The sequence below is a fragment of the Alosa pseudoharengus genome, unplaced genomic scaffold (assembly GCF_046254945.1).
Source record: "Alosa pseudoharengus isolate Yale_2024_CS ecotype anadromous, Long Island Sound unplaced genomic scaffold, YU_APseudo_1.1 YU_APseudo_1.1_scf_24, whole genome shotgun sequence".
NCBI lineage: Eukaryota > Metazoa > Chordata > Actinopteri > Clupeiformes > Clupeidae > Alosa > Alosa pseudoharengus.
The window spans coordinates 7,478,315-7,504,907 of NW_027468689.1; the positions used below are offsets into that span (position 1 = coordinate 7,478,315).

Here is a 26,593-nt window from a genome sequence, read left to right on the forward strand (position 1 = left end):
ATGGGAAAGTAGAATGCAAGGCTCAAGTAAGTCCTTTTTCACATATTCTTATAATTCTCCAGGCACCAGGAAACCTGTTTACTGTAAACCTTGCACCGAGATCCTCTAGTTGTGTTGTTGATAACATTTTAACCTCACTTTCACTCTGATTTAAGTTGCCTATGTTAAATTTAATTTAGCCTATTTACATGTATAGGCCTATAGCCTACATTCATCGGAAGAATACTAAACCTAGGTATGGGAATCTGAAGCATAAGGACGAAGCTAGCATAAGGACAGTCCCCATAGGCCTACATTACAGACAGACAGACAGACAGATAGAAGAAAGAACAACACAATGCATGACTGAATCCATCAGCCCACATGTATAGGGAAATGAACCATGGGTTTGCTTTTATACGTTTCATACGTTTATTTATATTCCATCACATGTTTTCAACGAATTTCTCACACAGGCTATACATTTTGGAAGATGATTCTGCACCCATGGGTGCTGTTCTCAAGAACGCTGCGACCAGCGCTGGCATTTCATTCGGACAGAACCTGCACCCCTTTACAAATGAGCTAAACTCTTCCAATAGATTTTTCGGCAACCACTCTGTGGTCATGCCTATTACACAGTTTTCTATGATACCATTCTTTATGTCCAGATTTAAAATGACATTGGCTCTCGATGACTCACTTTGGATATCGAAACTAGTGCAAACACTAAACTTAGGGGTTTTCCCGTAAACCCACTCCCAAGTCTGAAGTTCTTGGGCCATGTTCTGAATACCTCGCCAACACTCCTCGTCACCTGGATGAACAGTGTAAACAGCACTATCGTATCCAAATTCATCGTTGTATTGACACGCCAGAGCTGTCATAATGGTGTCAGAGTCCAAAGTAGGGTCTTCGTCAAAAAGGTTTTTCACAGGAGATGGAACACTTGGAGTTGCATTGCTTTTGATTCCCTGAGAAGAACTTTTAAGTACTGATGACAGCACAGATCGATCTGCAGAACACAGCAACGTACAGTGATGATAGGCAGAATTGCGACCCAGTTTGGCAGCAGTTCCGGAGATTTTGTACTGTCCATTGAGCAAGATATCAAATCTCTCAGTTGACTGCACATCTAGCTCTGGTCGCAGCTTTTTTAAGGCGTTGGTCACTACAGACAGATTTCTGTGTCTGTCGTATTTTTTCTTAGACGTAAAGAACGTCATGTTAATGTTGCCCAAATCGTGGAAAACCGTGCCACCCCCACTGCGTCTCCTTGCAAGTGGTATCCCAATATTTCTCATCATTTTGAGATTGCATTCCTGCCATGGGTTTTGGTGTCTGCCGATAACAACGGTCGGTGTGTTCCTCCAGAGATAGAGTATGCTTCGCTTTTGAAGATCTATGTTATCGTGAATCCAATCCTCCAAAGCCAAATTTTCAAAAATATTTGTTGACACTGATTTGATGATGAAGCCTGCTTTACTGCCATCTTCAAAAACAGCTGGCACTGTGCTGTGAAATCGTAACATGAACCAAGGCTGGCCTCCAGTCTTCAAGCACATGTGCCATAAAGTCCGCGTAATCATGATTTCCACAAATCCAAATACAAAATTACTTAACTGTCCGAATAATTCATGTAGACAATACAGCAAATATTGCATTTAACTAATTGTTAGGCCAGCAAAAGAGTAACTATTAGAAGTCAAAGTCATTTTTTAAAATCAGGCTGTTCCTGTAACAGCCCTAGCACTTCCGGGTAGTGCATATAGCTATTTTACACTAAAATAAAAGTTCAAAGCCCAACTGGTCTAACCACAGAATTATGTCACAGTTCATCATGTCAGTTTCCAACATGTAGTAATGTGGCCAGAGTAAAGGACAAAGAATGATGAATGTCTAAACACCAAGGATTTTGTAGTGTATTTTGTAGCTGGCCAAAGATCAACTTTACTGTCTGATGATGGAGACAGCCCCACAATTGTAGTTTAAAAAAAAAAAAAAAAAAAAAAACTTATTTTAGATTACCTTTGCCCTTTTCTCATCCTGTCTCTAAAGCCTACATCCCAAACAATAGTTCTTGAATGAAGTGAAACCTTCAACTCCCAGCATATAAATTATTTTGCTGTTTATATTACTATATTGTTTATGGTTCTAGGAGACCGCATCGTGACTTTTACTTTAACAATGCCATGTTTGACCCGGTAAGAAACGCCGATTGTTGGGTTTACATTTACCCACAATCCCTTTCTACTTCCTTTCTGCTATTCCCCGTTCGAGGTATGTTGTCAGAATCAACTTCATATGTTAAAATCCAGCTTCATCGTTAGTGAAATAATTTATTTTGAATGAATTAAAGTCACAAAATACAAAGGTTAATGTATAATCTCTCACAAGGTGTGATTATTGTGGTGTTGGAGTCCCTAATTCGTTTAGACAAGTTAAACTTTTGGCCAGGTCTGGTTCGTTTGTCCTACCCTCGCAAGATGGCTAGTTTGATTTATGGAAGCGTATTTGCAGAATTATTTTTAGTATTCATTCAATATAAAGCATATTGTGGGTCGACTCGTATTTAGCTGGGGAAGTTTTTAAATGTATTATTCGGGCAATTACCTATTTGTGAACAATCTGGCCTATCTGGCAGCATTGGCCGGGATACATTTAGCTAACAGAAGCCTTGTTATGCTAGCCGCTCTAGCATGTTAAGTAGAAAACGCACAATTCTGGTGAAGTATTAACTATGTAACTTAATGTCTCAATGAGAGTTTCTGCATGGTGTTGGTGGAGTCAATACAGGCTTTTGCACTCCGAGGTGGTTAGCGATTATTCTTAACCCGGCTGTAAGAGACATCCGTGTCTTAAGTTGCACGTTACCCCTTGAGGATGTAATGTTGGGTAAATTCCGAAGGACTGTAACGAGCTGATATTCACTGCTGGTCTTTTAATGTTATTAGATGGCTCCTACCAAGAAGGGTGAGAAGAAGAAGGGACGTTCAGCCATCAATGAGGTGGTGACCCGGGAATACACCATCAACGTCCACAAGCGCATCCATGGAATGTAAGTTTAAGCATCGTTGAACAGTCTGACGGTCATGTTGTGAGTATTAGCATGCTGGGTAATGCAGATTTTGCACCAGACTGACAACACATTCTATTTAATGAATTCAACACACCTAGTTGTGTGTGCTTGCTTGACTACCAGATCTATGTAGCCTTGCCCCTCTTTCCTGGTCATATGTCTAAATTCAACTTTGTTTCTGTAGCTCATTCAAGAGGAGGGCTCCTCGTGCCATCAAAGAGATCCGCAAGTTTGCTATGAAGGAGATGGGAACGCCTGACGTCCGCATTGACACCCGTCTCAACAAGGCTGTCTGGGCCAAAGGTGTGAGGTAAGGAACAAGTTGTCGGAGATGGTTGTGGGCAGATGTTGGATCAACCCTGCAGTGGTTTCCTTTTCAGTCACTAATGTTTATATAATCATACTCAGTAATTCTGTATCTGTAATCTTCATGTGTAATGTGTAGCTCTTGCACTCTTCCCCAGATGTGGTGTTTTGAAGTGTGTATGTGTGATCAGTGGGTTTTTTGTCTTTTTGTTTTCGCTGCTTCTGCGCTCCTCTAGGAACGTCCCCTACCGCATGCGCGTTCGCCTGTCTAGGAAGCGCAATGAGGACGAAGACTCTCCCAACAAACTGTACACATTGGTTACGTACGTTCCTGTTACCACGTACAAAGGTGAGTGTCTCCAGACCTTGATTATTGAAACTGCTGTGCCGTCATTTGGAGATAAATGTAAGCAAAGCCAGTATCATGGATTTGACAGCAAGACTACATTGGTCTCTGTGAAATGCATGCTGTCCAAAAGAATGAAGTGACGTTCGTAGTGCCCTCTCTCTCTGGTTGTGACCTACATAGTGACCCCTCTCTGGTTGTGACATCCGTAGTGCCCCTTCTGGGGTTGTGACCTACATAGTGCCCCTTCTGGCCGTGTTCAAAAGCACCTTAAAGCACACCTATACACTGAGGCCTATGGCCTCTAGCTCCCCTCGCCCAACCCCTCCTTTTTTGTTAAGCGACCTTAGGTATCTTGAAAGGCGCTATAGAAAATTAAGTTATTCTTATTTGATTTTTACATGGTCACTGAAAATGAAGAGGACAATAGTGGGATTTTATCTTGCCGTCAGATGCTAGTGAGGTGTATGTGAATTTTGAAGGGTTTTTTTCAGTGTGCAAACAGACGTGAGCTTCCTCCCCATATATGGAGGTCAATTAGTCCATGAGCTCCCCGGCAATATTGATGTACTTGCTCAGTATTAGGGAAACAATTGGGATGGTGGTTTGATTATTGTTTTGTCCCGCTGATACTTATGTTCTTGGTGTTCTCTTCACAGGTCTGCAGACAGTCAATGTCGACGAGAACTAAATGTTGTCGTTAAATAAATTTATAAAAATTACCTTACTTGTGGTGTGCTTTTTCTGTCCTAATGCCCAATTCAACATATGGGCATTTGTGGACATTTTGTGCGGTAACCAGGTATGCCATGCTGTTGGAGGTGCAAACAAACACCGCATCGCCATTTAGATAACATAGTAAGGAGTTGGCTCAAGGGTTATAAAAGTATTTTGTTGTTTTTAGTTTTCATCATTTTGGTAACTATAACGAGTAGAGATGCATTGATTGCAAATTTTTGGGCCGATTGCGATTTTTCATAGAGTTTGACCTGCCGATACCTCTTAGCCGATTATGATTTCATTTCTTTTAACCACTTTACAGCACACACTACTGTAATGTATACAGTATTGAATTGTCTACCGTATTTTTAATCACAGTACTTATGGATCATACTGTAATTAAGTACAGTAGTAATACCAGTGCTGTAATAGTCATTTTGGGAAATTCATATTCTGCTTTATCTACAGCCAGGATAAATTTGGCTAGGCCTAGGTATGGTTTAAGCTACACGAACTTATGACAATGTGTTATCAGTTTGAAAAGCAAGTGCATTTATTCACTCTTCATTTAGAGATTCACGTGTGCTGCATCCATAGACCACCTGGTTGCAGTCAGCCTGATCCTCCACCAGTAGCAGAGTGAAGCAGCACCTAACAGAAAAAGAAGAAAAAAAGATAAACAGTGTTAGATAACAATGTTCAACTGAAACTGAAGTCTACTTACAAGTGAAACTTTATAATAATCATAGAATATGCATGTATGTTTTCTGAGTTTACTGTTAAAATGACAGGCTGAAGATGGTGTTAGCATAACTCAGTTTTGCAAGGTAACTTATTTAACGTTAGCTGGGTGAGCCCAGCCCATTGATGCCGTGTTTGCTTGCAGCAACAGCCATTTGCGCTGTTCGTCTGAACAACGGTTAATGATAGTAAGATGTGACAAAGTTAACTTTTATCAATATTGCCAAAGTTAGCCTTTGAAACTCACAAAACCATACATGATTACGAGGAGTTACATAAATGTTAGCTGGACTGGTAAACCTCCATGTTAATGTTAACTTTGTAGGGCCTACATTAACCAGCAGCACATCTTCAGCCTAACATTGTGACGGTAATGATACTAGGCCTACTAGCAAATAATTTGTAAATCATATGAATATAATAAACTGTAACTTAGGGACTGTTCGTTATTTATTTAAGGGGCCATCTGAGGAGTTTTGGGAGCGTTCGTCAAAAAATACGTGACCCTCCCTCGCCAGCAAGAATTTTTTCTATAACCCAAAGTGATTGAGAAAAAACGCATGACCCTCCCCAACAATTTATTGATGCCTTCTGTACTCGGTCAATGTGGGTGCATGCTACCACTCCTTCCTTGAAATGACTTGAAAAGGCTGTCGTTTGCACAATTTCACAAATAATCACCGTCGCAAGGTGCGAGGACCTGGGAACTTGACAGGTGCGAGGCCCTTTTCACTTAGGCTACGTGCATGAAATCATACGTGCATGCAACCTGTCGGTGCATTTTAATAGTAGGCTATCGACAATACTACGGCAAATGTAAAAATACATTAAGCTAATCCTAATAATTATTTTAGGCTTATATACTAATTAGTATATAGTATTTGGGGCTTTCTGCTATTTGAGAGCTATCACTCTACTATTATTCCAAGTCATTATCATGGGAAATATGTTCAGATATGCCTCACATTATTATAATGCCATTGTATAACAATCCTCATGGTAGATGGATGTGCGTACCATAGTATTCATTTCTGCAGGCGCCCATGAGTCTGGCCAGAGATGCGGGTGGCATTCTCAGTTCCCGTCTTACCTGATGATATCTTCACTTTCGCTTTATCTTCACTTCGCTTTATCTCTGGTCAAAACGTGTGTCATATTCATGTAGGCTAATATAAGCCTGGTCTGCATTAGATTAATCTGTATAGGCATTAGAATGTGCTCGCTCTGTGCGTAAAGCCACTAAATTATGCATGTGCTTACTGCGCTACATTGAAAACTTAATTTAGTGTCTTTCCCTTTCAAAAGTGTTGACAGAAGTAGATTTCATGTTTGTGGGTTGAAATGTGGACTAACTGCTCAATTGCATCCAAGAAAACGCTAACCACGTTAGCTAAAATGACATCACGACATAACGAGTATAGCCTAGTCTGGATGTTATGAAATGTTTCAACGTGATAGCTCGCTCTCACTCACTGACTGACAGCAGGCGGCATTTGTGCAGGCTACAAACACTGTTTTTGACGTGATTAAACATAATATTTTGATCGAACGGGTTGCACAATCTGTATATGATTACGGAAGTGAGTACTGCGTTTGTAACGTGATAAAAAGTAATATTTTGACTGTGCCCAGGGCCCCTTAAAATGTTACTGGTCCCGTGCCCCTGGTAAGTGCCCAGTTGCCCTAATGGTTAATCCGGCCCTGGTCAAATTACTTATTATTTATATTACTGTGTTATGATTCGCAGCAAAATGTTATTACTGTAGATGATTTTAACCAACATGCTATTTTTAAGTTTGACAAACTGCAGGTCAGATTAAGATGAGAAATGAAAAGGTTTGGCATAGCCAAGTTTTTCCAACCAAAGAAAAAAGGGGCGGACTGGACACAGGTGGAGAAGACAGGGAGAGAAACCAGGAGACTGGAAAGAAGCTATAGAAACAGAAGGAGAAAAGGACAGGCAAGTTAGAATTGCATTAGAATGTTGTTTCAATCCAGATAACCTACATCTATCGATGACTAAATTTGTCCATATTCCCTCAAAACTCACTAGAAGACATCATTTGAGGAGTCATTTTTTCAAAATGTTCTCTGGGGGAGCATACCCTACAAATCCCCAGAATCTTGTTTCAATTCAGATAACCTAAATCTAATTGATGGCTTATTTTGTATGACTAAATTTGTCCATATTCCCTCCCTAAATTCACTAGAAGACATCATTTGAGAGGTCATTTTTTTCAAAATGTTCTCCGGTGGACTATACCCCTAAACCCCCCTAGAATTGCTTTTTGACACTACCATTTAAGTACAGACTATACGGACTGTAGATAGTGATTACACAGAGAAAGGGTCCACAATTCACAAATTAAGACCCACACCATCCAAAAATCCAGCTACATGTCTGATTTGCCTCTCACCCTGTGTAATGTAGTTTAAAGAACAAAACACATTCAATGAAATCTGTAGAATTTTAAGTTTTGAATAATGTCCATGGCCCCCCTCCTGGAACCTCAAGCCACCCCAGGAAGAAATCTCTAGATCCGCCACTGTCTTCACATGGCCTTACGTCAAAATAAATGTGAAAATGTATAAGACACAATGCTGAGTATGACAATGATGAATGTAATCACCCGGTCTCTGTTTTTGTAGATGAAGGCTACTTTAAGTTTTCAATACACTGTCTTCTCAGTAATGTGCCTTGAAAATGAAATTCGGTTTTGAAGATAATCTGTGGATAAGGCCAACTGATGGGTTGTACATGGGTTGTGATGGGTTGGCTACAAACCAAAACGAGTTGAAATGTTTAAAATGTGTTCCAGTTGTTGGAGCGTAAATTCAGAGACAATAAAAAATATCTGAAGGTATTAGCATATGCTGTGTATACCACATTGCCTGGTTCTGTTCTAGAAATTTATCTTTATAATCGGCTGACGTTCAGTGCAAGTTCAGTCAGCACGATGTGACCACAGATAAGCCTTGACGGTTGACGACACAGACATTTGATGCAGGCACTGAAGGGTGCCGTAGGTCTCTGCTCTACGGTCACACCTCGCACACGGCTGTTTTTACACTGCTCTGATAGCAACCTACATTAGTCTATGGACAAATATTCATACATCCTTATCCAAAGAATGTCTGTCACTGACATATGCTGAACTTTTAAAGAGGTGAGTGTTTAAAATAGACTTGTTAAGCAGACTGAGAACAAAACAAAAAACATCCACTTTTCAGAAAATGGCATTTCATCAAATGTTATATTAGAACAAACATCATTCCAAATGCATTATTAGTAAGAACTTGAACTTGAGAAGGCATCTTATGCTTGGATCTATCTGATTGAATTTCCCTCAATATTCTTGACATTCTAAACTTGCAATTTCCCCTTGGGGAATTAATAAAGTATCTCTATCTATGTATCTATCTATTCTGAAAGATCCACTGGCTGATTACTGAAACCCCAGGCTGTGATGTCTGCTGCATTTTTAATGACAATTGAACCAATGTTCATGGGGCTCAGATTATTCTTAAAGTTATTGTGTGAAAGATACCATATGTTTCCTGACAGAAGGTCTCTTCACTTGCTTATGACTACTTTAATCTGGGATGTTTTGGAACAGATTTAAGGTTGAGAAGCAGTTCCACAAACTTAACAGCAATGTCAACCATTTCGAGAATTTATGCTCGACTGTTAAGCTTTTCACACATTTATGCAATATGTAAACAAAAGCTTTACACCTTTGTGTTCGATAAGGTCTGCTGTTTATTCTGATATATGGTTTGTCATGTGTTGAGGTAAAGTTCGCGAAGTATTCCACCAAGATGAATGGGTAGGGAGACGGGCGCAAAAAATATGATTAAATTAAAGTTACTTTTCTCGCGAACCGTTTACCACAACAACTAACCTGCACTAACATCGTTTAAACGCTGAGAAAAAGCTCTTTCGTGTGATACATGTAATGTCAAGTCAAGTCAAGTCAAGTCAGATTTATTTTTAAAGCGCATTTAACATGCACATAGTGCAATCCAAAGCGCTCCACAAACAAGACACATAACAACAAGACAAAAGATGCCGGATGGAGCGGCGTAGTCGCCAGCGTATACCCATGACATCAAGACAAGACAAATACTTTAAAAAAATAACAAATACAAAAAATGCCGGACGGAGCGGCGTAGTCGCCCGTGACACCAAGACATACAAGACAGACAACAAAACAAATAAAAAAAGAAAATATATTTTAAAAGGGGAAAAAGTGATGTTAAAATTAGTCCAATTTCCAAACCAGCTGAAAATGTCCAAGGGCAATGATGAACCGTGAAAACTGCGCACAGAGCTGTGTCTTCACAACCGATGCAATGTCTGTAATAATAGGCTACTTCGCAAGTAGTTTAGCAGATTTGGGTGGGACAGAATACCTATACAGAGCAGCAGCTCTGGCCATATCGGCTCTGGCTCATATGATAATAATAATAACATTTATAATAATAAAATGTATTTATATAGCACTTTTCAAGCACAAAGCACAAAGTGCTCTACAGACAAACAAACAAACAAAACAAAGCAAAAAAACAAAACAATAGTAATGATAACAACAATAATAATAGTAATAATAATAAAAATGATAAAATAGTAAACTACCAAACTACAAACACAAACTTAACTAAATATATATAAAAAAGAAAATAGAAAAGGTATACAGTATAGTAGGCCTACCCAAGACAAAATAAACAAACAGAAATGATAATAATGATAATAAATTAGCAGAGACATGAGTGAAATCCTTCACTATTTAAGGAAAGCAATTTTATATAAGTGGGTCTTTAGACTAAATTTGAAAACAGCCACAGATGGTGCAGATTTGATGTTATAAGGGAGGCTGTTCCAAAGCTTGGGTGCTCTAACTGCAAACGATCGGTCACCCCTAGTTGACAGTTTACTTTCTGGAACAACTAAAAGTCCCAGGCTGGAGAATCTGAGGGGCCGAGCTGGACAGTATAGGGGGTTAATAAATCTGTTAAATAGTCAGGTGACAAACCATGTAATGCTTTATAGGTAATAAGGAGGATTTTAAAATCAATCCTAAAACTCACTGGCAACCAGTGAAGATTGGCCAGAACTGGGGTGATGTGTTCCCTAAATTTAGACTTTGTCAAAAGTCTGGCTGCTGAATTCTGAACAGTTTGAAAAACGAGAGATGGAATGACTATTTAAACAGATGAATAAGGCGTTGCAGTAATCAAGTCTAGATGAGACAAATGCATGTATAATTCTCTCTGTGTCCTTTAAAGAAAGCATTGATCTGATTTTGGAAATGTTTCTCAGTTGATAATAACAGGACTGCACAAGGAGTTTTACATGTTGGTCAAATTTTAAATCTGTATCAAATAAAACCCCTAAGTAGTCTTGTTATTTGAGGCTAAATTTCCAAGAAAAGTCTTAGCTTGATTATAGACTTTGTCAGGGCCAATGAAAAGGACTTCTGTTTTGTCAGAGTTAAGCTGTAGGAAATTCTGAGACATCCAGTCTTTCACATCAGCTATGCAATCCTCCTCATAGATCATTGGTTACCCTGATAAGAGCAGTTTCAGTGCTATGCATAGGACGAAAACCTGACTGAAATTTCTCCAGGATGCTATTGCCCTTTAACAATTCAGAAAGTTGCATCAAGACCACCTTTTCCAGAATTTTGGAGATAAAGGGCAATTTAGAGATTGGACGAAAGTTTTTTAGAATGGAAGGATCAAGGCCAGGTTTTTTTTAGGAGGGGCTGGACACTGGCTGTCTTGAAAAGGTCAGGGACACACCCTGAGGAAAGAGAATTATTTAAGATTATAGCAGACTAGGGCCTATAGCACTAAACACTTTGGTAAAATGTCTAAACGACTAGATGAAGGATTCATTGCTGCAACAATGTCAGTGAGAGTAGAGATAGGTCTAAAATAGCTCAGGTTATTAGGGCAAGAAGGGGGGCATGGAACAGTAGCAAGAGACATCGGAGATGGGATATTTGACCTAATATTAGCAATCTTATCAATAAAAAATGATAAAAACTTTTCACACTCATCAGCAGAGGATGCCAATACAGTGGTGGGAGTAGGATTCAGGAGGCGATCAATAGTATTAAACAGGAATCTAGAATTGTTTCGATTGTTAGCAATAAGGTTTGAAAAATACTGTGATCTGGCATCTTTGACTGCTTTGTTAAAGGAGGAAGTTAGTTCTTTCAAATGTTGGTAATGAACCAGAAGCTTAGTGGCTTTCCATTTGCGTTCAGTTCTCCTACACAGTCTTTTGAGGCTACGTTTTTCATTAGTGATCCAGGGAGATTTGCAATAGGTTTCCTTTTAGTTTTAAGAGGAGCTACAGTATCTAGTATGGTGGTACATAACTCATTAAATGTGTTAAGCATGTCATCTGTATCTTGTAACCCACCAGCATCAGGCATGGTATCACTAAGTTTGTTAAACAAAGAAGAGAAATTGCAGGCAGTGTGATTATTGAAACTGCGAAAACTAACAATATGTGTGCGAGGTGCAACAGCAACTGGGAGAACACTGTCAAAGATGACACAGTGGTGGTCTTTCACTAAAACATTGTTCAGCTCATTGTTCAGAGAAAAAACTAAATCTAAAGTATGCCCATGTTGGTTCTAACACACGCTGTAGTAAATTAAAAGATTCTGTAATATTAGAGAATTCAGCTGAGTAACAATTTGTGGAATCATCAACATGAATATTAAAATCTCCAACAATAATAATCTTATAGTTGAGAATGACCGAAGATAAAAAATCTGAGAATTCCATTAAAAATGCTGCCATGCAATGTTTAGGGGGTCGATAAACAACAATGCAGAGCACAGGGACATCACAGATTAATTTGAACATAAAAACCTCAAAAGTTGAGAAACTGTCAGTGGCAGATGGGCAACATTAAAACAATCCTTATATACAACTGCTAAACCTCCTCCACGGCCACAAACTCTAGGAGAGCTAAAGAAGTTGTAACTGGGAGGGCAACGTTCCCCTAATTGGCTAAGCTCACCCACCTTTAACCAAGTCTCAGTTAAAAAGAAAAAATCGAGGTTAGAAGACAGAATAAAATCATTTATAGTGAATGTCTTACTAGATAAAGATCTCACGTTGAACAGTGCCATTTTAAGAGCCATGTGAATTGTTCTGAGTTGATGTACCAAGGTGTGAGGCGTCACGTGATCTGGTGGATGTAGCAATGTTCAAATCACATGCTCTCACTGAAGCAGAACTTTTAACAGGATGAGCGGCCACAGTCTGGATGTTGACAGAGCCCGTCTACGGAGAGCCTGGTCACTCCGTATTAAGTCCCATTGTACCGAATTTTGGTTGCAGTTCCACCAGATTTCCACTGGGGGCGATCGCCATGAGTGCAAATTTGTCTCTTTCACCTGATTGTCGTTGACAAATCTCAGATTTGATTGTAGTTTGTATAACTTCAACATGGGTTATAGGTCAAAAGTTGAATGAACGAGTACTTATGTCCTTTTGTTTTCTTACAAGTTGGGTCGTTGTTGCCCATAACACGCTAGCATTGTGCTAATGAATGACATCATTGACACGTTTGAAAGGCTTTTTAGAACAATTAAGTGACTTTTAAAAATATAATACTCAACCAAGTGTATTTTCCATGCCTCCCCTTTCGAATACAATATTCAAATGACTTGAAAAAAAATTATATCCCGAGAAAAGTGGATTTTGAGGGGTACAGCTCCATAGACCTCCATGCATTCTGCACTCGTGGACGAGCGCCCTCATGTGGAACCACAGAAGGAACTGCAACCAGTTCAGAAACCGGAAGTTTTCCGAGAGTGGCAGTTCTCCCCTTATTAGACATTCTCTGATGTTGATCCGCTGTTGATCAGGTGTCACTTTACTGCCGGGCGTAGAGGCGAAAGCGGGAGCGGACTGCTCTAGAAATCCGCGTTGTTTTGGCAAGATATCCTGTGGAGATGATGATGTTCTCAGAGGGATGCTTTCCTCTGTCGCTCGGGTGATGAGAGAGCGACGTGCGCCTCTGTGCAGGTAGCCTTTCCGCCGGAGGATCCCCGCTGCCTGGCAAAGGTGGAGCACCTCATTGCTGATGGGGTCGGTGGAGGTGAACTGTCGAAGTTCAAGGGGTGTGTACTGAAAGCCCCCCATAGCCGAAACACAAACTCTGACGGCTCGTGTCCATTGGAGTGTACTTTGGAGTGGGTAAGACTGTTTTTAGTGGCAGGCTAGCATATACCGTTGACTTGCGCTAGCCTAGCACCTGCGAACTCTGCAATTAGAAGGACTGGATGAAACGTGTTGAAAACGGTCTCCACTGATAAATATCACACTTGCTTACTTGGAAATGAGGCCCTATGTCCAAAATCCTGAACCACCCCTTTAATATATTTTCATAAAACCTACACGATTATCAGGCGGAACAAATCTTTCTGACAGGCTATTGTTCCGGACCGGAAGACTAGAGCAAAGGAAAGAACTTGTTTACCGAAGATGTACTTTCATTGGCTAACCGCCTCGCGTTAACCGCTCTCATTTGCATAAAGTTCAGCCGAGCCCAACTTCTTGACGCGCCACCTCTGTTCGAATGGCCGCGCCGCCTTCCCAAGGTGCATTGCGGAAGCGTAAACCACGCCTTGCCGCTCTCCATAGGAAATCAATGGGCTATGTGCGGCGCGGTGGGCTTTGCCGCGATAATGGACACGAGCCGTGACGGTACCGATCCACTTGCACGACACTTCATTTTGTCGTGTTGCATTCCACTCTAGTCCTATGGGTGACGTCAAGCGACTTTAACGCGCCCGCAAAGCATTCCGGGAAGGCAGCGCTGCATTTGAAAATATGTCGCGCGTCAAAAAGCTGGGCGAAGCCCATCTTTATGCAAATGAATCCGTTGAACGCGAGGCAGCTCTCCAATGAAAGGACGAGGTTGTAGGTCCTTTGTTCTACCACAACGGTGCCTGTGAAACTTTGGTTCCGCTTACAAGACAAATAATGTTTTAACGATCTCTTCCACGACCACCTAGTAGTCCATAAAACGAACGAAACTAGGATTTGGATGAATATATTGACTGTTGGTGTTTCTGGTGAGGATTTGAGATTGCATTGAGTAGTTTAAATAAAACAAGATTTCCAAATGCCTTGCATAGTTTGTTTAGCCTATTAATGTGTTGTATACTGTTAAGTACAGTGATGGCCAAAAGTGTTGGCACCCATGCTAAAGTTGACTGAAAAGAAGAATATAAAATCATCTTTTGGAAATTGATCTTAATGCCTTAAGTGAAAAATGAGGAAATATCTAACCTTTAAGGGCACCAATTTTCTTAGTGAATGAATAATGTATCATAAATAAATAAATGTTCTTCCTTAAAATACAGGGGTCATATTGACACCCCTATGTTAAATTCCCATAGAGACAGGCAGATTTTTATTTTTAAAGGCCAGTTATTTCATGGATCCAGAATACTGTGCATCCTGTGCAAATGTTCTTCCTTAAAATAGCCCCACATCATCACATACCCTTCACCATTGAGCTCAATGCAAATCACCCATGCCAATCTTTAGGTATGGTGAAGGGTATGTGATGATGTGGGGCTAAGGAAGAACATTTATTTATTTATGATACATTATTCATTCACTAAGAAAATTGGTGTCCTTAAAGGTTAGATATTTCCTCATTTTTCACTTAAGGCATTAAGATCAATTTCCAAAAGATGATTTTATATTCCTCTTTTCAGTCAACTTTAGCATGGGTGCCAACACTTTTGGCCATCACTGTACATGCCTAAAATTGTGGTCCATTTGTGGAAAAACACTTAATATACGTTAAAACGATTGTAACTGACATTTTAAAGAAAACGCCCACACGACTGAACGTGGGGAGGCAGCGCGACATCTATGCGACACAACAAAATGAAGTGTCGTGCAAGTGGATGGTATACCTACTGATAGGCTACGTTATCGGTGCACTTGCAGTCACCTAACGTCCGTCCAGCTAGCACGAAGCCTCAATCTCCCCACTGGTCAGTCCATCGACTATACCCAGCAGCTGGACAGTCAACCGACTAGGAACCCAACATAGGATGTAAAGGGAGAGAGACACTAAGCGAGCGCAGCTTCCACCACACAAGCAGGCAGCAAATCCAAAAACAGTGAAGTAGCCTAACGTCAACTCTTCAGGGCAATAGACAACTACAGTCCAGATAGTGGCAGCAAGGGAGTAGGCCTCGAAGTGAAACCCAGCAGTGCAGACGACCAGTCACCTCGCTGATGGCAATCGGCAGAAAAAACAGCTGATCACCAGGCGAAAAAACAGTGCAGGTACGTTTAGAGACAGGGGGAAATGCCGTAAAAGTATGGAAAAACTAAATAAATAATTGAAATAAAAAGGCTATCTGTAACTGTACAGCTAAACTAAACGAATGTACAAAAATTAAGAAAAATAATCGTGAATAAAATTGTAAATATTAAAAAATCTGAATAAAAACAAGTCAGATGGAGCGGCTTGAGCAGCCAGCGTCCCCGTTGCTAGGCGACTTTGCATCATGTGCTGCTTTAAATGCATTATCGCTTCACTACCCAACACGCGAACAAGAAAGAAAAGAAAAAAGAAACCAATGTGCTTATGTCTCGATTTCCGATAGGCCCAGGCCTAGAGAAAAGACAGCTATGGTAAACTAACAATTAGGATTTGATTTGCCTACACTGCTGTTTGGTTGTCCCAAACTTTGAGACGATCCATACCCGCATTAACTAAATCTTATCAACCCGAACTGCGATGTTCCAAACAGAGTGACAGGATGCAATGCCTAATAATCTCACTGCCTTCGGCATAACTGCTAACAGTGCGCCTAGGCCTACTGTTAAACACCTAAAAAATATTAAGCTGCTGTTTTCTTTTCATGACGAGCACTAGGCCTACACTTAAACGATTTATGACTGAATGGAACGTTGCGTTTTTAAGCGCCAGAACTGCTTTTCACGTCGTGTGACAAAGTTTACACCAATCATCATCTTCTAATGTATCCTTATGTTGAGATGTCCATTCTCTTTGCCCTAGGCTATCATTTGTGCGCGAAGCATGTTTCAATTAAGACAATACACAAGCTATTTTTTATTGTTGTAATATTGAATGATTTCATGAATAAATTGTACGCACAGTGCGTACAGGATTACGGCTGGCGGCGCCACTGACCAAGGCCACAGTAGCCTGTGAACCTCTGATTTTCAAAGGGAAATCATGGCGAACACAAGGGCAACTCTTCTCTTCAATTTCCCTTCCAAATTACTTTTTATTGTCTGAAGACATCTATCGCAAGAATCTAACATTCTAACAGCAACAGCAAAGCAAATGCAAGCTAACCAAAGTGCAGTCGGTTCTCCCGCCATGGTTTTTGAAATCACACACAGGCTGTCCTAGCGTTCATGAGCTTCGGAAAAACCTTTCTCCGAGAGAAAACATCATCATTCCGCGTCATTCACGTCACGTAATGTGTGAGTCAGAGGTCGGAAACTGGGGCTAGATTTTGCTAACAGAGTTGCCCAGTTAGGGGCTCGTCATCACTTTTGTCGTCACGTTGTAGTTCGTTTGTAGTCCATGTGGCCTTTCATGTCCAACAGTTTTAATGTGAACTTGGGAATTTGTCGTTTTTGTCACTTGAAAGCTGCATATCTTTCTTTCACGAGCATCTTACACTATATTGTAAGCAAATACAGTTGTTTGTTTAGGATTAGTGAGTGTATGTTTTAACCTTTGTTGTGGCATCCGTGTTTGTACCACATTTCGACGGCAAAGCACATGAACACTTGCTGTCGGAAAAACAAAGTAGCCATGGGGGCGGTCCTTGTCATTCCGAGGTGTTCTGAATGCACCATGTATCTGAAGCCCCACGCACGCATAATAAGGCCTACGACTATCACTCTACACGCCCCCTGTTGCACGTCACAATTTAATTTACTATAGCTGATCCTGCCTTCTGGCTCCCCAAAATGCTGCATCATGTGAACAGATCAGCAGGCCGGCAAATTTTCACCTCGCTTTCAGACACAAAAAGACGGCAAAAAGACGTCTCCTCTTCCCGCAAATTTAGCGTGATCTCTGTGTGAAAAGGCCTATTGTTGTATGACGTTCTTAATCTCTGGATCTTAATCTTTGGAGTCTAGGCATTTGAGGGACCAAACGTCCACAGAACTCAATAAATGCAGCTAGGCGGGAGCTTACCCAAGGGAGACACGCTACTGATGATGGAGTTCCAAGATTCACACCAAACACACATGCACACACACTCGGAGTGAAGTGAGTTTCTCTATAACGCAGACTGCGGTAAGCAGTACACTGAACCGCACAGCTCACCGCACAGCACAGCACAGCAACACACAGCACGGCACAGCACAATAAAGCACAGCAAACATGCAGTGATAGGGTCCCACCACCAGGTGCCTAGCCTCCCCTTAGGAGCGCCCCGACCTGCCAAACAAACAAACAAAGACAAAACAATTAAGGCACCAGAGGATAGCTGTAAATCAACCAAAGAGGACACAACCACAATACACTGATGACAGCAACACTAACACTGACAAAGCTTAAATCATGCAAAGCGACAGTATACACGATCACATGCAAACAAAACTGAGGGAGATATACGCATCATGCCACAGCGCACAGGAAACACTGGCAATATGCAGTAGATGTTATAATTAGGCAGCTTCACCAACAAAACCAAAAGGAAACCCAAAATAAAGACCCAGAGTCTACGAAAGTAGACGCAGACACTAACAATACGCGACTGGACAAGAGACGGAACAAACAAACAAAATAACTCACGAAATAATCACAAGTTACAAGCAAGACAGAGACAAACACTAGACGACAATCAATCTTCAGACAAAACAGCAGCGCCTGTGAAGTCCGGCCTTCCAGTCAACCAGGCTACACGCACCTGCAAGATGCAGATCAGATTAAAATATACGATAAATTTTTACAAATGAATTTGAGTACCGGTAATAGGATAGGCAACCATTTACATCTGGAGATAGTTTGTAGGCTAATTCCTTTAGAGCTCACCAAAATGATCATTACAAGACAAGACTTACATAATACATTACGATTTTTAAGTTACTTGGCCAACACTGATGACAACCATCACTTTCTATGTGTGTGTTTGTATGTGTGTGTGTGGAGGGTCAATCAAATTATATGATTGCCACTGTTGTGAATGATCTCACAAATCACACAAACCAAATCAAATTTTTAAAAATCGCAAAAGTATCGAAATCAAGATTCTTCACTTAGTATTGGTATTGAAACACTAATGTTGGTATTGTGACAACGGGAGTTGGGGATGTGTCCCCACCAAAGCTGAGACCAAACCTCAGGTGGAGAAGAAGGATGGTTCGTGTGTTTTCTTCCTACACCTCATCCAATTGAGTGCAGAGGCCTTCCCTCCCTGTATCGGTTGAAACACGCCCCATAATTATGTCCCAATGGAGCAGTATCAGACTCATATTCTGACTAGAATTGAGTATGACTACGTCAGGCTACGAGCCGCCTACAATTCTAAATCTGCTCAAATCCCCTTTTGTGAGTACCAAATGTGATGCTGCCTAAGGGGGGCGATGTTGAGTCTGGTTATGGTCCGTGGTCATGATGAAAGGGAGTTTGTTCTGACCTGACCCATGTGATGTGATGTTGTAGCTTGACAACATGTTAACTGTGGGACAGCAAGACTTCCAACTTGAAATGTATGGACATCAGTTATCTAGGAGAGGTGCGGTTAGCACATAAACTACGGTAATACATTATGGTAATTTAATTTCATACATCATTGCAAATATATCGAGAGTGATACATGCCGTTTTAACTTGCACCAGCTATTTAATGTTTGGCACCACAATACTTAAGCTAACGTAACGGTAGCTCTAGCTCCTTAAAATGGCTTGTCCAGGCTAGCTGCTAGCATTCCTAGCTAGAAGCTATACCGTTAGTTACCTAATTTAGTGTTCAGGGTGTCCTTGTTCGATGCTAATCGTATTTACTATCATTGTTCTTTAGCTCTGGATGATCAGTTTCAAAGCCGTCTGATGTTGGTGACTTTAGCGCTTGTGTGTGATGGTTATACAATATCCCTTTGCGCATCTGTCCTGCTGTAATCTAGCTAGCTAGCTACTAGCTCCATCAATGGTGTTGTCCATAACGTTAGCTAGCTAGCCAGTGAGAAGTAATTGAATGGTAGGCTAATGTTTAGAAAAGTAGTAGTTCTAGGCTCACACGGAATATTTCACATTTTATTCGCAGGGTAACAGGAATTTTAGCGTATTCATATTACTGAATTGCCAAGTTAAAATCCGTTTGGAGGAATGACTGACTGCATAACTTTAGATGGACAGCGAATCGTCCGTGAGCTGTCCATCTATAACGGAACGTCACATATTACCAACCGTCCTGTATGTCCAACCTCTTACGTGTATGTGTCACTTAATATTCATTTCTATACAAACTAAGACGGCGGATTCCTAAAAAAAACGCAAGCACCCACACCATAAGTGTATCTTAATTAGCTATGTACCAGAAAATACATTTTACCGTGACTCGAAGACCTGTAAACAGGCTGCGTGTACAAATCCGCCTGGAGCTCAGTGGAATTTTGAAATGCGACGAGAATTCTCGGGCTAACTATTATGTGCCTTGAGAAAGGTTGGGAATAGGCACCTACCAGCCCAGCACTAAACTCCGAGTGTGGTACACAAAATCGGATATTTCAGACAGTAAAAACTCCAGTAAGAACCAAACTAATTTTTTTTCAAATCTACACACCTATGGCTCCTGAAAAATGTAAGGTTCATTTATCAAATGTTATTATGTTATTAAGTATTAAAAAACATCGTTGTTTTAGAATTTTCTAACGAAATGGTTGGTAATAAGCACGTTTACGACACAGTTATGAGTGAAGCATTAAGCCTTCCTAGCTAACGATTGCTAATATTAGCTGTCAAGACTACATGATAATCTCAAACACCACCCGTCAGTTTTGCTTTGTTGTTATGTTATGTTTTTTACAAATAGTTGTGTTAAAATTACATCAGTTTGTCAGTCATTCTAAACTTTGAACTCGCTCAGGGTTCTTGTGGGTAACGTACATTTCATAGATTCCCAGATAAAACCATAAGTGTTTATGTGTTTATTTACTTACATTTTAAGAGCATGACTAATTTTCTTGTTTTGCCAGTTGCTTGTGTCACTTCAGTCTATTAGTAATTATTTTAATATTATTAGTAATATTTTAATTTAAAAACAAAATTGCCCAAGACAATGTTTGAGTAGGGGGAAGCTCACATTTTCCAAGTTGCTCTACTTATTACTGAAATGGCACAGTAAAGCCAATGGACAGTTCATGCTTTAAAATGGTATGATCATTGTTTTTATATAGATTATACAGGCATTGGGTAGCTCATGTGGCACCCGCCCTGTTTTTAAGAGTGATTTAGCCAAGTTAATTTTTCAAGAAGACAGGCGTGATCTAATCCTTAAGCAAAGTAGACATGTGTTCTAATGCCTTTTTGGATTTCAGTTTGTTATGTCATTGTATGAAATACAGGCAGTGATGCCTGATTATGAAAGGTTTGTGCCAACATAGTGTGACAGGCGAAACCTACTGCCCTTCAGAGCAAGCTCATCATCTCAAGGTTCTCAACCTTTTTGGGGCTAAGACACACTAAAGGTCAAACCAAAACGCCAAGACCCATTGACTTATGGTTACTCATTATAAAGTAACATTATTCCAAAAAGGGTGTTCATACTTGTGCCCATAGTTTGTCTTTACAGAGTGTTCATGAGCTGAGACCATAGCAATAGGCATGTGCTCACATTATGTTTTGATTAAGCTGTGCCAATGATGCATACCTGTCTAAAAATAGAAGATTAAAATTATTATATGCTTAGTATTATTGTATGCTTAGTAATTAATGATCTGTTTTGAGATGACGTAAATCAAGAAGACTGTGATGACTGTCTTTTTTAAAGCTTTATGTTGTCATGTTTTGACTTCTCATTTGTTGTCATCGTGCTAGGTGCGGTGTGGATGGCTGTCAGCCGGCACGTTGGGAGATGATGCGTCGCCATTGGCTGCTGGTGGGCGTGTGTGGCTGGGTGCTCCTACTGCTCATGGTTGCTAGTCGCTTCATCAACTTCAACCTGCGACTACCTGATGGTGAGTTATGCCCGACCATAGTATTAAAAACAGAGTATCTCTTAATACATTTATTAATAACCAACGTTTATTAATCACAGTGGAAGTACGTGTCCAATCTGAAGAAGAGAATAACAAATGCAATCTCAATCACAAAACACATTTGCATTGCAATTATGAATACATCAACACAGGCTTATACAATTATAACACATTTATTAACATGTAAATTCTTTCAGACCTTTCTTTAATCTCATTTTCTTTCACGCAATGTCGTGTCGTCCGGCTGTTTTGTTTTTAATTTGATAACCTCCTGGCCAGCACTTCTCCTTGGGTGTACATTCCTCTTCCACACTTTTGCCCAACCATACTGACAAAGAATCAGGGCTGCCCAATGAATCGATTTTTCATCGAAATCGCAATTGTAACTAATGCAAATAGCTAATCGCAAAAGGCTGCAATTAATCATGCAGCTCATAAATATGTCCCAATGATTAATCTTCATGACCTCTATGCTTTTTATATTCATGTAGTCCTTCATGTGTGATAGACAATGACGCTCATCTAACACATTTCGAATATTGAAGCTTGACTACTGTTCACTGGGTGCTTGACTAGTATAGTATACTATGTTGCACTTTTAAACTATTGCCCTTTTGCCCTTTAACGCCTCCCGGAGGGGAGTTGGGTGAACAGTCAGTGGTTGGGGTGAGAAGAGATGATGACTGGTATCTGACCAACACAGCTTAAAGTTCTGTTAACAGTGGAATGACAGACACGTCTGCTGTGTTTTACAGACTATGGGGGGAAGGTGAAGTTACGGACTTGGACCGAGCTGTCTTTCAAAACAGTCAAACCTCAGAAAGCAATACAGCAACCTAACAATTTGGTAAGGTTGCCATACGATTATTATCATTGTTTTGTCAATAAAACTTTATTTTTTATGACATGCTGGTTTCCCACGGTAATAGTTCTGTTCACTTGGTTGACTATTAACCCATAGGTGCATCTGTAGTGCTCAGAAATACTCAAACAGCTTATTACAATATTTCAATATCTGCAGTGTTCTATAATCCTAGTATATAGGACTATCTCAGTTTTAGCTGGACGTCAATTGTCTTGTCATATTTCTCATTTAGTCAACAGAAAGTGGAATCTCTTCTGCTATTACATAGCATCAGGACTGATTTGTGGTAGGGCTGTATTGACATACATTGTCATGTCCTCCTGTATTGAGCATCAAAGAACAAAACCATAAGACACAATGTAAAAGGTAATTTTAGAATGTCAAGGTTAAAGTTAGCAACTTTCAGATTTGAAACAGAATTATTATTTTTACTTTTAAGATCTCTGGGCCTGAATTGGTTTTTTTAAGTCTTGTGATCCTTAACGCTTTGCCTATTACTTTTATACAATTACGTATAAGTAAGGGATACTGCTCTGCTGCGCGTCGGGTCCAGTTCGCCCTGTCGGGACTTATTTTCCCAATAATGACCGGCGTTCTATACATTATCCCGCTTATTACACGGTTACTTACCAAAACGAAACAATAAACTCCCCACGATGTGACTCTTTAGCCTACATAGCCTAGGCTATAGCCTATTTGTTACCGTTTCATTGTGGCTTTTGGTGAGAAACAAATAGTTCACAGCACACGCTGAACTTGAATCAAACATTCTTTAGAACACAGCTGATCAACCGTCTGCTTTCACTTTTGAATGAAGTTCCAGTCCTTGCACAGTAATATGAAAGACGTAAATTAGAAGTATTAAGCCCATTTTCCTTGACAGCGGTCTGTTATACTTAGCAACGTCTGTTATTGAGAATTAGCAGACCACCGAACGTTGGGAAGGCCCATTTAAGTGAATGGAGCATTCTGCAGCACTCTGAAGAGCCGTGTAATAAAGAATTATAAAGAACAGTTCGTAGAGCAGCTCTTCTGTTTTGGACACAATCATTATTTAGAATCAACATGTCAACATGTATTGTAATGCATATCGTTTCGTAGCCTCTGTATTGACATATTGTATCATGAGGTTTCGGGCAATAGTCAGTCCTATAATGAGTGGTCAGCCCTAATAATTCGGTGTACATTTACATGTACTTGTGCATATGCACACTCATGCACGTATGTGTGTCTGTGCGTCCTCCTTAGTCCACCGTGGGGGCTTTACCCACAATCCCGTCTGACTGGCGGTCTGTGCGAGAAAGGCGTTTGGATGTGCTGGCCAGTGTCTGCCGGAACTCTTCCATTCGGAATCTCACACACACTCCCATCAACAAGTTTGTCCTGGACCGCATATTTGTGTGTGACAAGCATAAGATTCTCTTCTGCCAGACCCCCAAGGTTGGCAACACACAGTGGAAGAAGGTCCTCATTGTTCTCAATGGTGAGTGTCTCTTTGTGTATGTGTGTGTGTGTGTGTGTGTGTGCTTGATACATGACTCATAGTGAGGGAGGGCCAGGGGTTTGGCTTGTGGCAATGTAGCTTACTGGTTGTGTACACTGGCATTGTTTCCCACAAAATTAAGACTCTTTTTGTAATGGCATTTTCATTAGTTGGAAAACATATCAGTCGAAATCCTGCTCATATTGAGCTCAGTATGAGCTTTCTCTCCTGTCCAGTTGTGAGTGTGCCTAAGGTGGATCTTATTCTTTTGTCCCCATGTTCTTTTTTTGTTGTAGGAAAATATTCTAAGGTAGAGGACATCCCTGAAGTATTGGTACATGACCATGAAAAGAATGGCCTTCCCCGCCTCTCCTCCATGAAAGAAAATGAGATTAAAGAAAGGTCTGAAAGAATATTTACATGTTTATAAATGTGTTATAATTGTATAAGCCTATGTTGATGTATTTGTAATTGTAATTCAAATTTGTTTTGTGATTGAGATTGCATTTGTTATTCTCTTCTTCAGATTGGACACGTACTTCAAGTTCTTTATTGTTCGAGACCCTTTTGAGCGAATCATCTCTGCTTTTAAGGACAAATTTGTGAAGAACCCTCGCTCTGAACCCTGGTACAAGCATGACATCGCCCCTGCCATAATTCGCAAATACCGCAGGATCCATCGAGATCCCGACGACGATTCCAGCCAAGAACCGCCCGGATTACGCTTTGAAGATTTCGTACGCTATCTCGGTGACATATCTGGACAGAGGCGACTCAACAGGCAGTTTGGGCAGCATGTGATTCACTGGCTGACGTACGTGGAGCTATGTGCGCCATGCGATATCTCGTACAGCGTGGTGGGTCACCATGAGACACTGGACCGCGATGCCCCCTACATCCTCAAGGCGGCCGGGATCGAGCACCTGGTGTCCTACCCGACCATCCCGCCCGGCATCATGCTCTACAACCGCACGAAGGTGGAGCGCTACTTCTCCGGGATCAGCAAGCGCGACGCACGACGCCTCTACAAGCGCTTCCAGGGGGACTTTGACCTCTTTGGCTACCCACGGCCTGACTTCCTGTTGGACTGAGAGAGGCTGCCCCTCCCCTCAACTCCATGTAGCACCGGCCCTAGCATGAGGGACGGCCAGCCCGGCCGACCTGATGGCTTTGGCTGTTCTTTGGCCAAGTGGTGGAGCCCTGATGGCTTTGGCCTTTCTCGTGAATGGCAGGGAGGGCGACTATGATTGTCCCCTTCCAGTACCTGGGTTTCCCAGCATGTGGTGATGGTGGACACTCCCTCTAGAGTTTGATGATAATTGTCAGATGTTATCGCTATATTGGCCAAGCAATTGCTGCTTCTTGCTGTAGTGCAGCAACATTATTTAACAAGACTACTGTACACTAAATATGTAATGTAGTTACCTGCTCTTACCTTGTCTCCTTTTGGAAAAATGTGCAAAGACTTGAACTAACAATTGCAGTATCTCTTTTTTACAGACCGATAAACACTCCACAACATTTAGATAGTGCCAGAAGATAATGACGATTTGATAACAGTTGGCAGTTGAGTAGAACAGTATAAAATAAGTCAACTTTATGAATTTAAGATCATTATAAGGGTGTTGGTGGTGGTTGTGGATGTTTGCGACAGAAACTAAAGGGTTGGTTTGAATCCCTGACCAGCGTAGTGTCAGTAAAATTGAGAAATTGCTCTGCACAGATGTACAACTGTGTTGTAGTGCCCTGTTTCTGCTGACAAAGTGTCCTTGTAGTTGCCAACAAAATATACCATGTAGGTTAATACTCTGAATGCCTCTGAATTTGATTGCAGTGGAGTAATACTGAGTGGTAGTATTGTAGCATCCAGTAGTTATTCTGAAACCTTAGTGAATTCCTACTCAAAAGGTCTGGAGCTGCATTGTGTCATGCTAGCTAGGTCATGAGATGATGTCCAATCTGTTCAAGAGGTTGTATTATGTCAGAAAAAGAGCTGTATTATATTTTAAGATAAATGGAATGGAAAGGAGTGTTGTGACTCCTCGTCGGTTATAAAAAAAGAGATTTTAAAGCAAACAATCAAACCCACTTCACCCTTGCTGTGTGGATGTTTCACATTCCCATACCTAGGACATATTTTTCAGGAAAAACATCATATGAAAGAAGTTGTGATATGTGACAAACAACTCATGAAGTCACCACAGTCTTTTTGTCCAGGAGGATTTGTGTCAAAATAGCCACCTATTGCCCCCACAGTGATGTAGTGTGGCAGAAGACTGCTCAGACTGGGGCACTTTAGTCGTGGGTGTGCAGTGGCGAAAAAATGACCAAGCACACGCCCAGCCTGTGCATGATGATCTCACTCCAGCGCTGTGATGTCATTTCCTGTTCACATTCTTCCGTCATGATGGTCTGAATATGTTCATGTCAGTTGCAGTAGGACCAGGGACATGGAAAGGTGTTACATTGCACTGAAATGACTAACTAAATGACGCAACTAGAACCTCCTCAACAAGTCTGATGTCTTTCTTCAGCAAAACATTATCCACACACTATTCACAATTGATTGCTAGAGCATTTACATGTATATGTAAATATACAACTGTGAATATGTTATTAAGCCCATAAATTGTGTTATAGAGGTTTTCTCTGAAACTAACAAGTTAACTGGAACAAGTTAACTAGAAGCCATTGGGAACACATCAACAATTGCATTGCTATATGATGCAAAACATTTGGTAACTTGGCTGTAAAATCTAAATTGTTTGCAAAGCTTCCTACCGATACCAAAAGAACACTAAATGGCTTCAGTGCCTAGTAGGGACAACAT

The 26,593-nt window shown here is 40.7% G+C and overlaps 3 protein-coding genes across 5 annotated transcripts; 2 read left to right on the forward strand and 1 right to left on the reverse strand.

The window, feature by feature from the left end:
- Positions 1–393: 393 nt before the first annotated feature.
- On the reverse strand, positions 394–1,724 carry lipt1 (lipoyltransferase 1). The gene has a single exon (XM_076302988.1). The coding sequence runs from the start codon at positions 1,641–1,643 to the stop codon at positions 426–428; it is 1,218 nt and encodes a 405-aa protein (XP_076159103.1). The 5' UTR covers positions 1,644–1,724; the 3' UTR covers positions 394–425.
- Positions 1,725–2,203: 479 nt separating this feature from the next.
- Positions 2,204–4,432, forward strand: rpl31 (ribosomal protein L31). The gene is made up of 5 exons (XM_076302989.1): positions 2,204–2,259; positions 2,934–3,037; positions 3,243–3,368; positions 3,601–3,713; positions 4,370–4,432. The coding sequence occupies exons 2-5, from the start codon at positions 2,934–2,936 to the stop codon at positions 4,399–4,401; spliced, it is 375 nt and encodes a 124-aa protein (XP_076159104.1). The 5' UTR covers positions 2,204–2,259; the 3' UTR covers positions 4,402–4,432.
- Positions 4,433–8,180: 3,748 nt separating this feature from the next.
- chst10 (carbohydrate sulfotransferase 10) lies at positions 8,181–25,572 on the forward strand. 3 transcript variants are annotated; one of them, XM_076302991.1, is made up of 6 exons: positions 8,181–8,338; positions 21,255–21,394; positions 22,171–22,262; positions 23,529–23,763; positions 24,060–24,165; positions 24,290–25,572. In XM_076302991.1, the coding sequence occupies exons 2-6, from the start codon at positions 21,292–21,294 to the stop codon at positions 24,852–24,854; spliced, it is 1,101 nt and encodes a 366-aa protein (XP_076159106.1). In that variant the 5' UTR covers positions 8,181–8,338; positions 21,255–21,291; the 3' UTR covers positions 24,855–25,572. The 3 variants fall into 3 exon arrangements, with proteins under 3 accessions (XP_076159106.1, XP_076159105.1, XP_076159107.1); XM_076302990.1 differs by lacking the exon at positions 8,181–8,338 and adding an exon at positions 18,883–18,978; XM_076302992.1 differs by lacking the exon at positions 8,181–8,338 and adding an exon at positions 18,915–18,991.
- Positions 25,573–26,593: the final 1,021 nt, after the last annotated feature.

What these genes read in the sequence shown, in the direction of transcription:
- chst10 (XM_076302990.1), top strand. Translation starts at nt 18,932, where the DNA reads ATGGACATCAGTTATCTAGGAGAGGTGCGGTTAGCACATAAACTACG. An exon ending in GGTCCTCATTGTTCTCAATG is followed by an intron (nt 23,764 to 24,059) that starts GTGAGTGTCTCT and finishes TTTTTGTTGTAG; the next exon opens with GAAAATATTCTAAGGTAGAG. An exon ending in GAAAATGAGATTAAAGAAAG is followed by an intron (nt 24,166 to 24,289) that starts GTCTGAAAGAAT and finishes TCTCTTCTTCAG; the next exon opens with ATTGGACACGTACTTCAAGT.
- rpl31 (XM_076302989.1), top strand. Translation starts at nt 2,934, where the DNA reads ATGGCTCCTACCAAGAAGGGTGAGAAGAAGAAGGGACGTTCAGCCATC. An exon ending in GTCTGGGCCAAAGGTGTGAG is followed by an intron (nt 3,369 to 3,600) that starts GTAAGGAACAAG and finishes GCGCTCCTCTAG; the next exon opens with GAACGTCCCCTACCGCATGC. An exon ending in TCCTGTTACCACGTACAAAG is followed by an intron (nt 3,714 to 4,369) that starts GTGAGTGTCTCC and finishes TTCTCTTCACAG; the next exon opens with GTCTGCAGACAGTCAATGTC.
- lipt1 (XM_076302988.1), bottom strand. Translation starts at nt 1,643, where the DNA reads ATGCAATATTTGCTGTATTGTCTACATGAATTATTCGGACAGTTAAGT.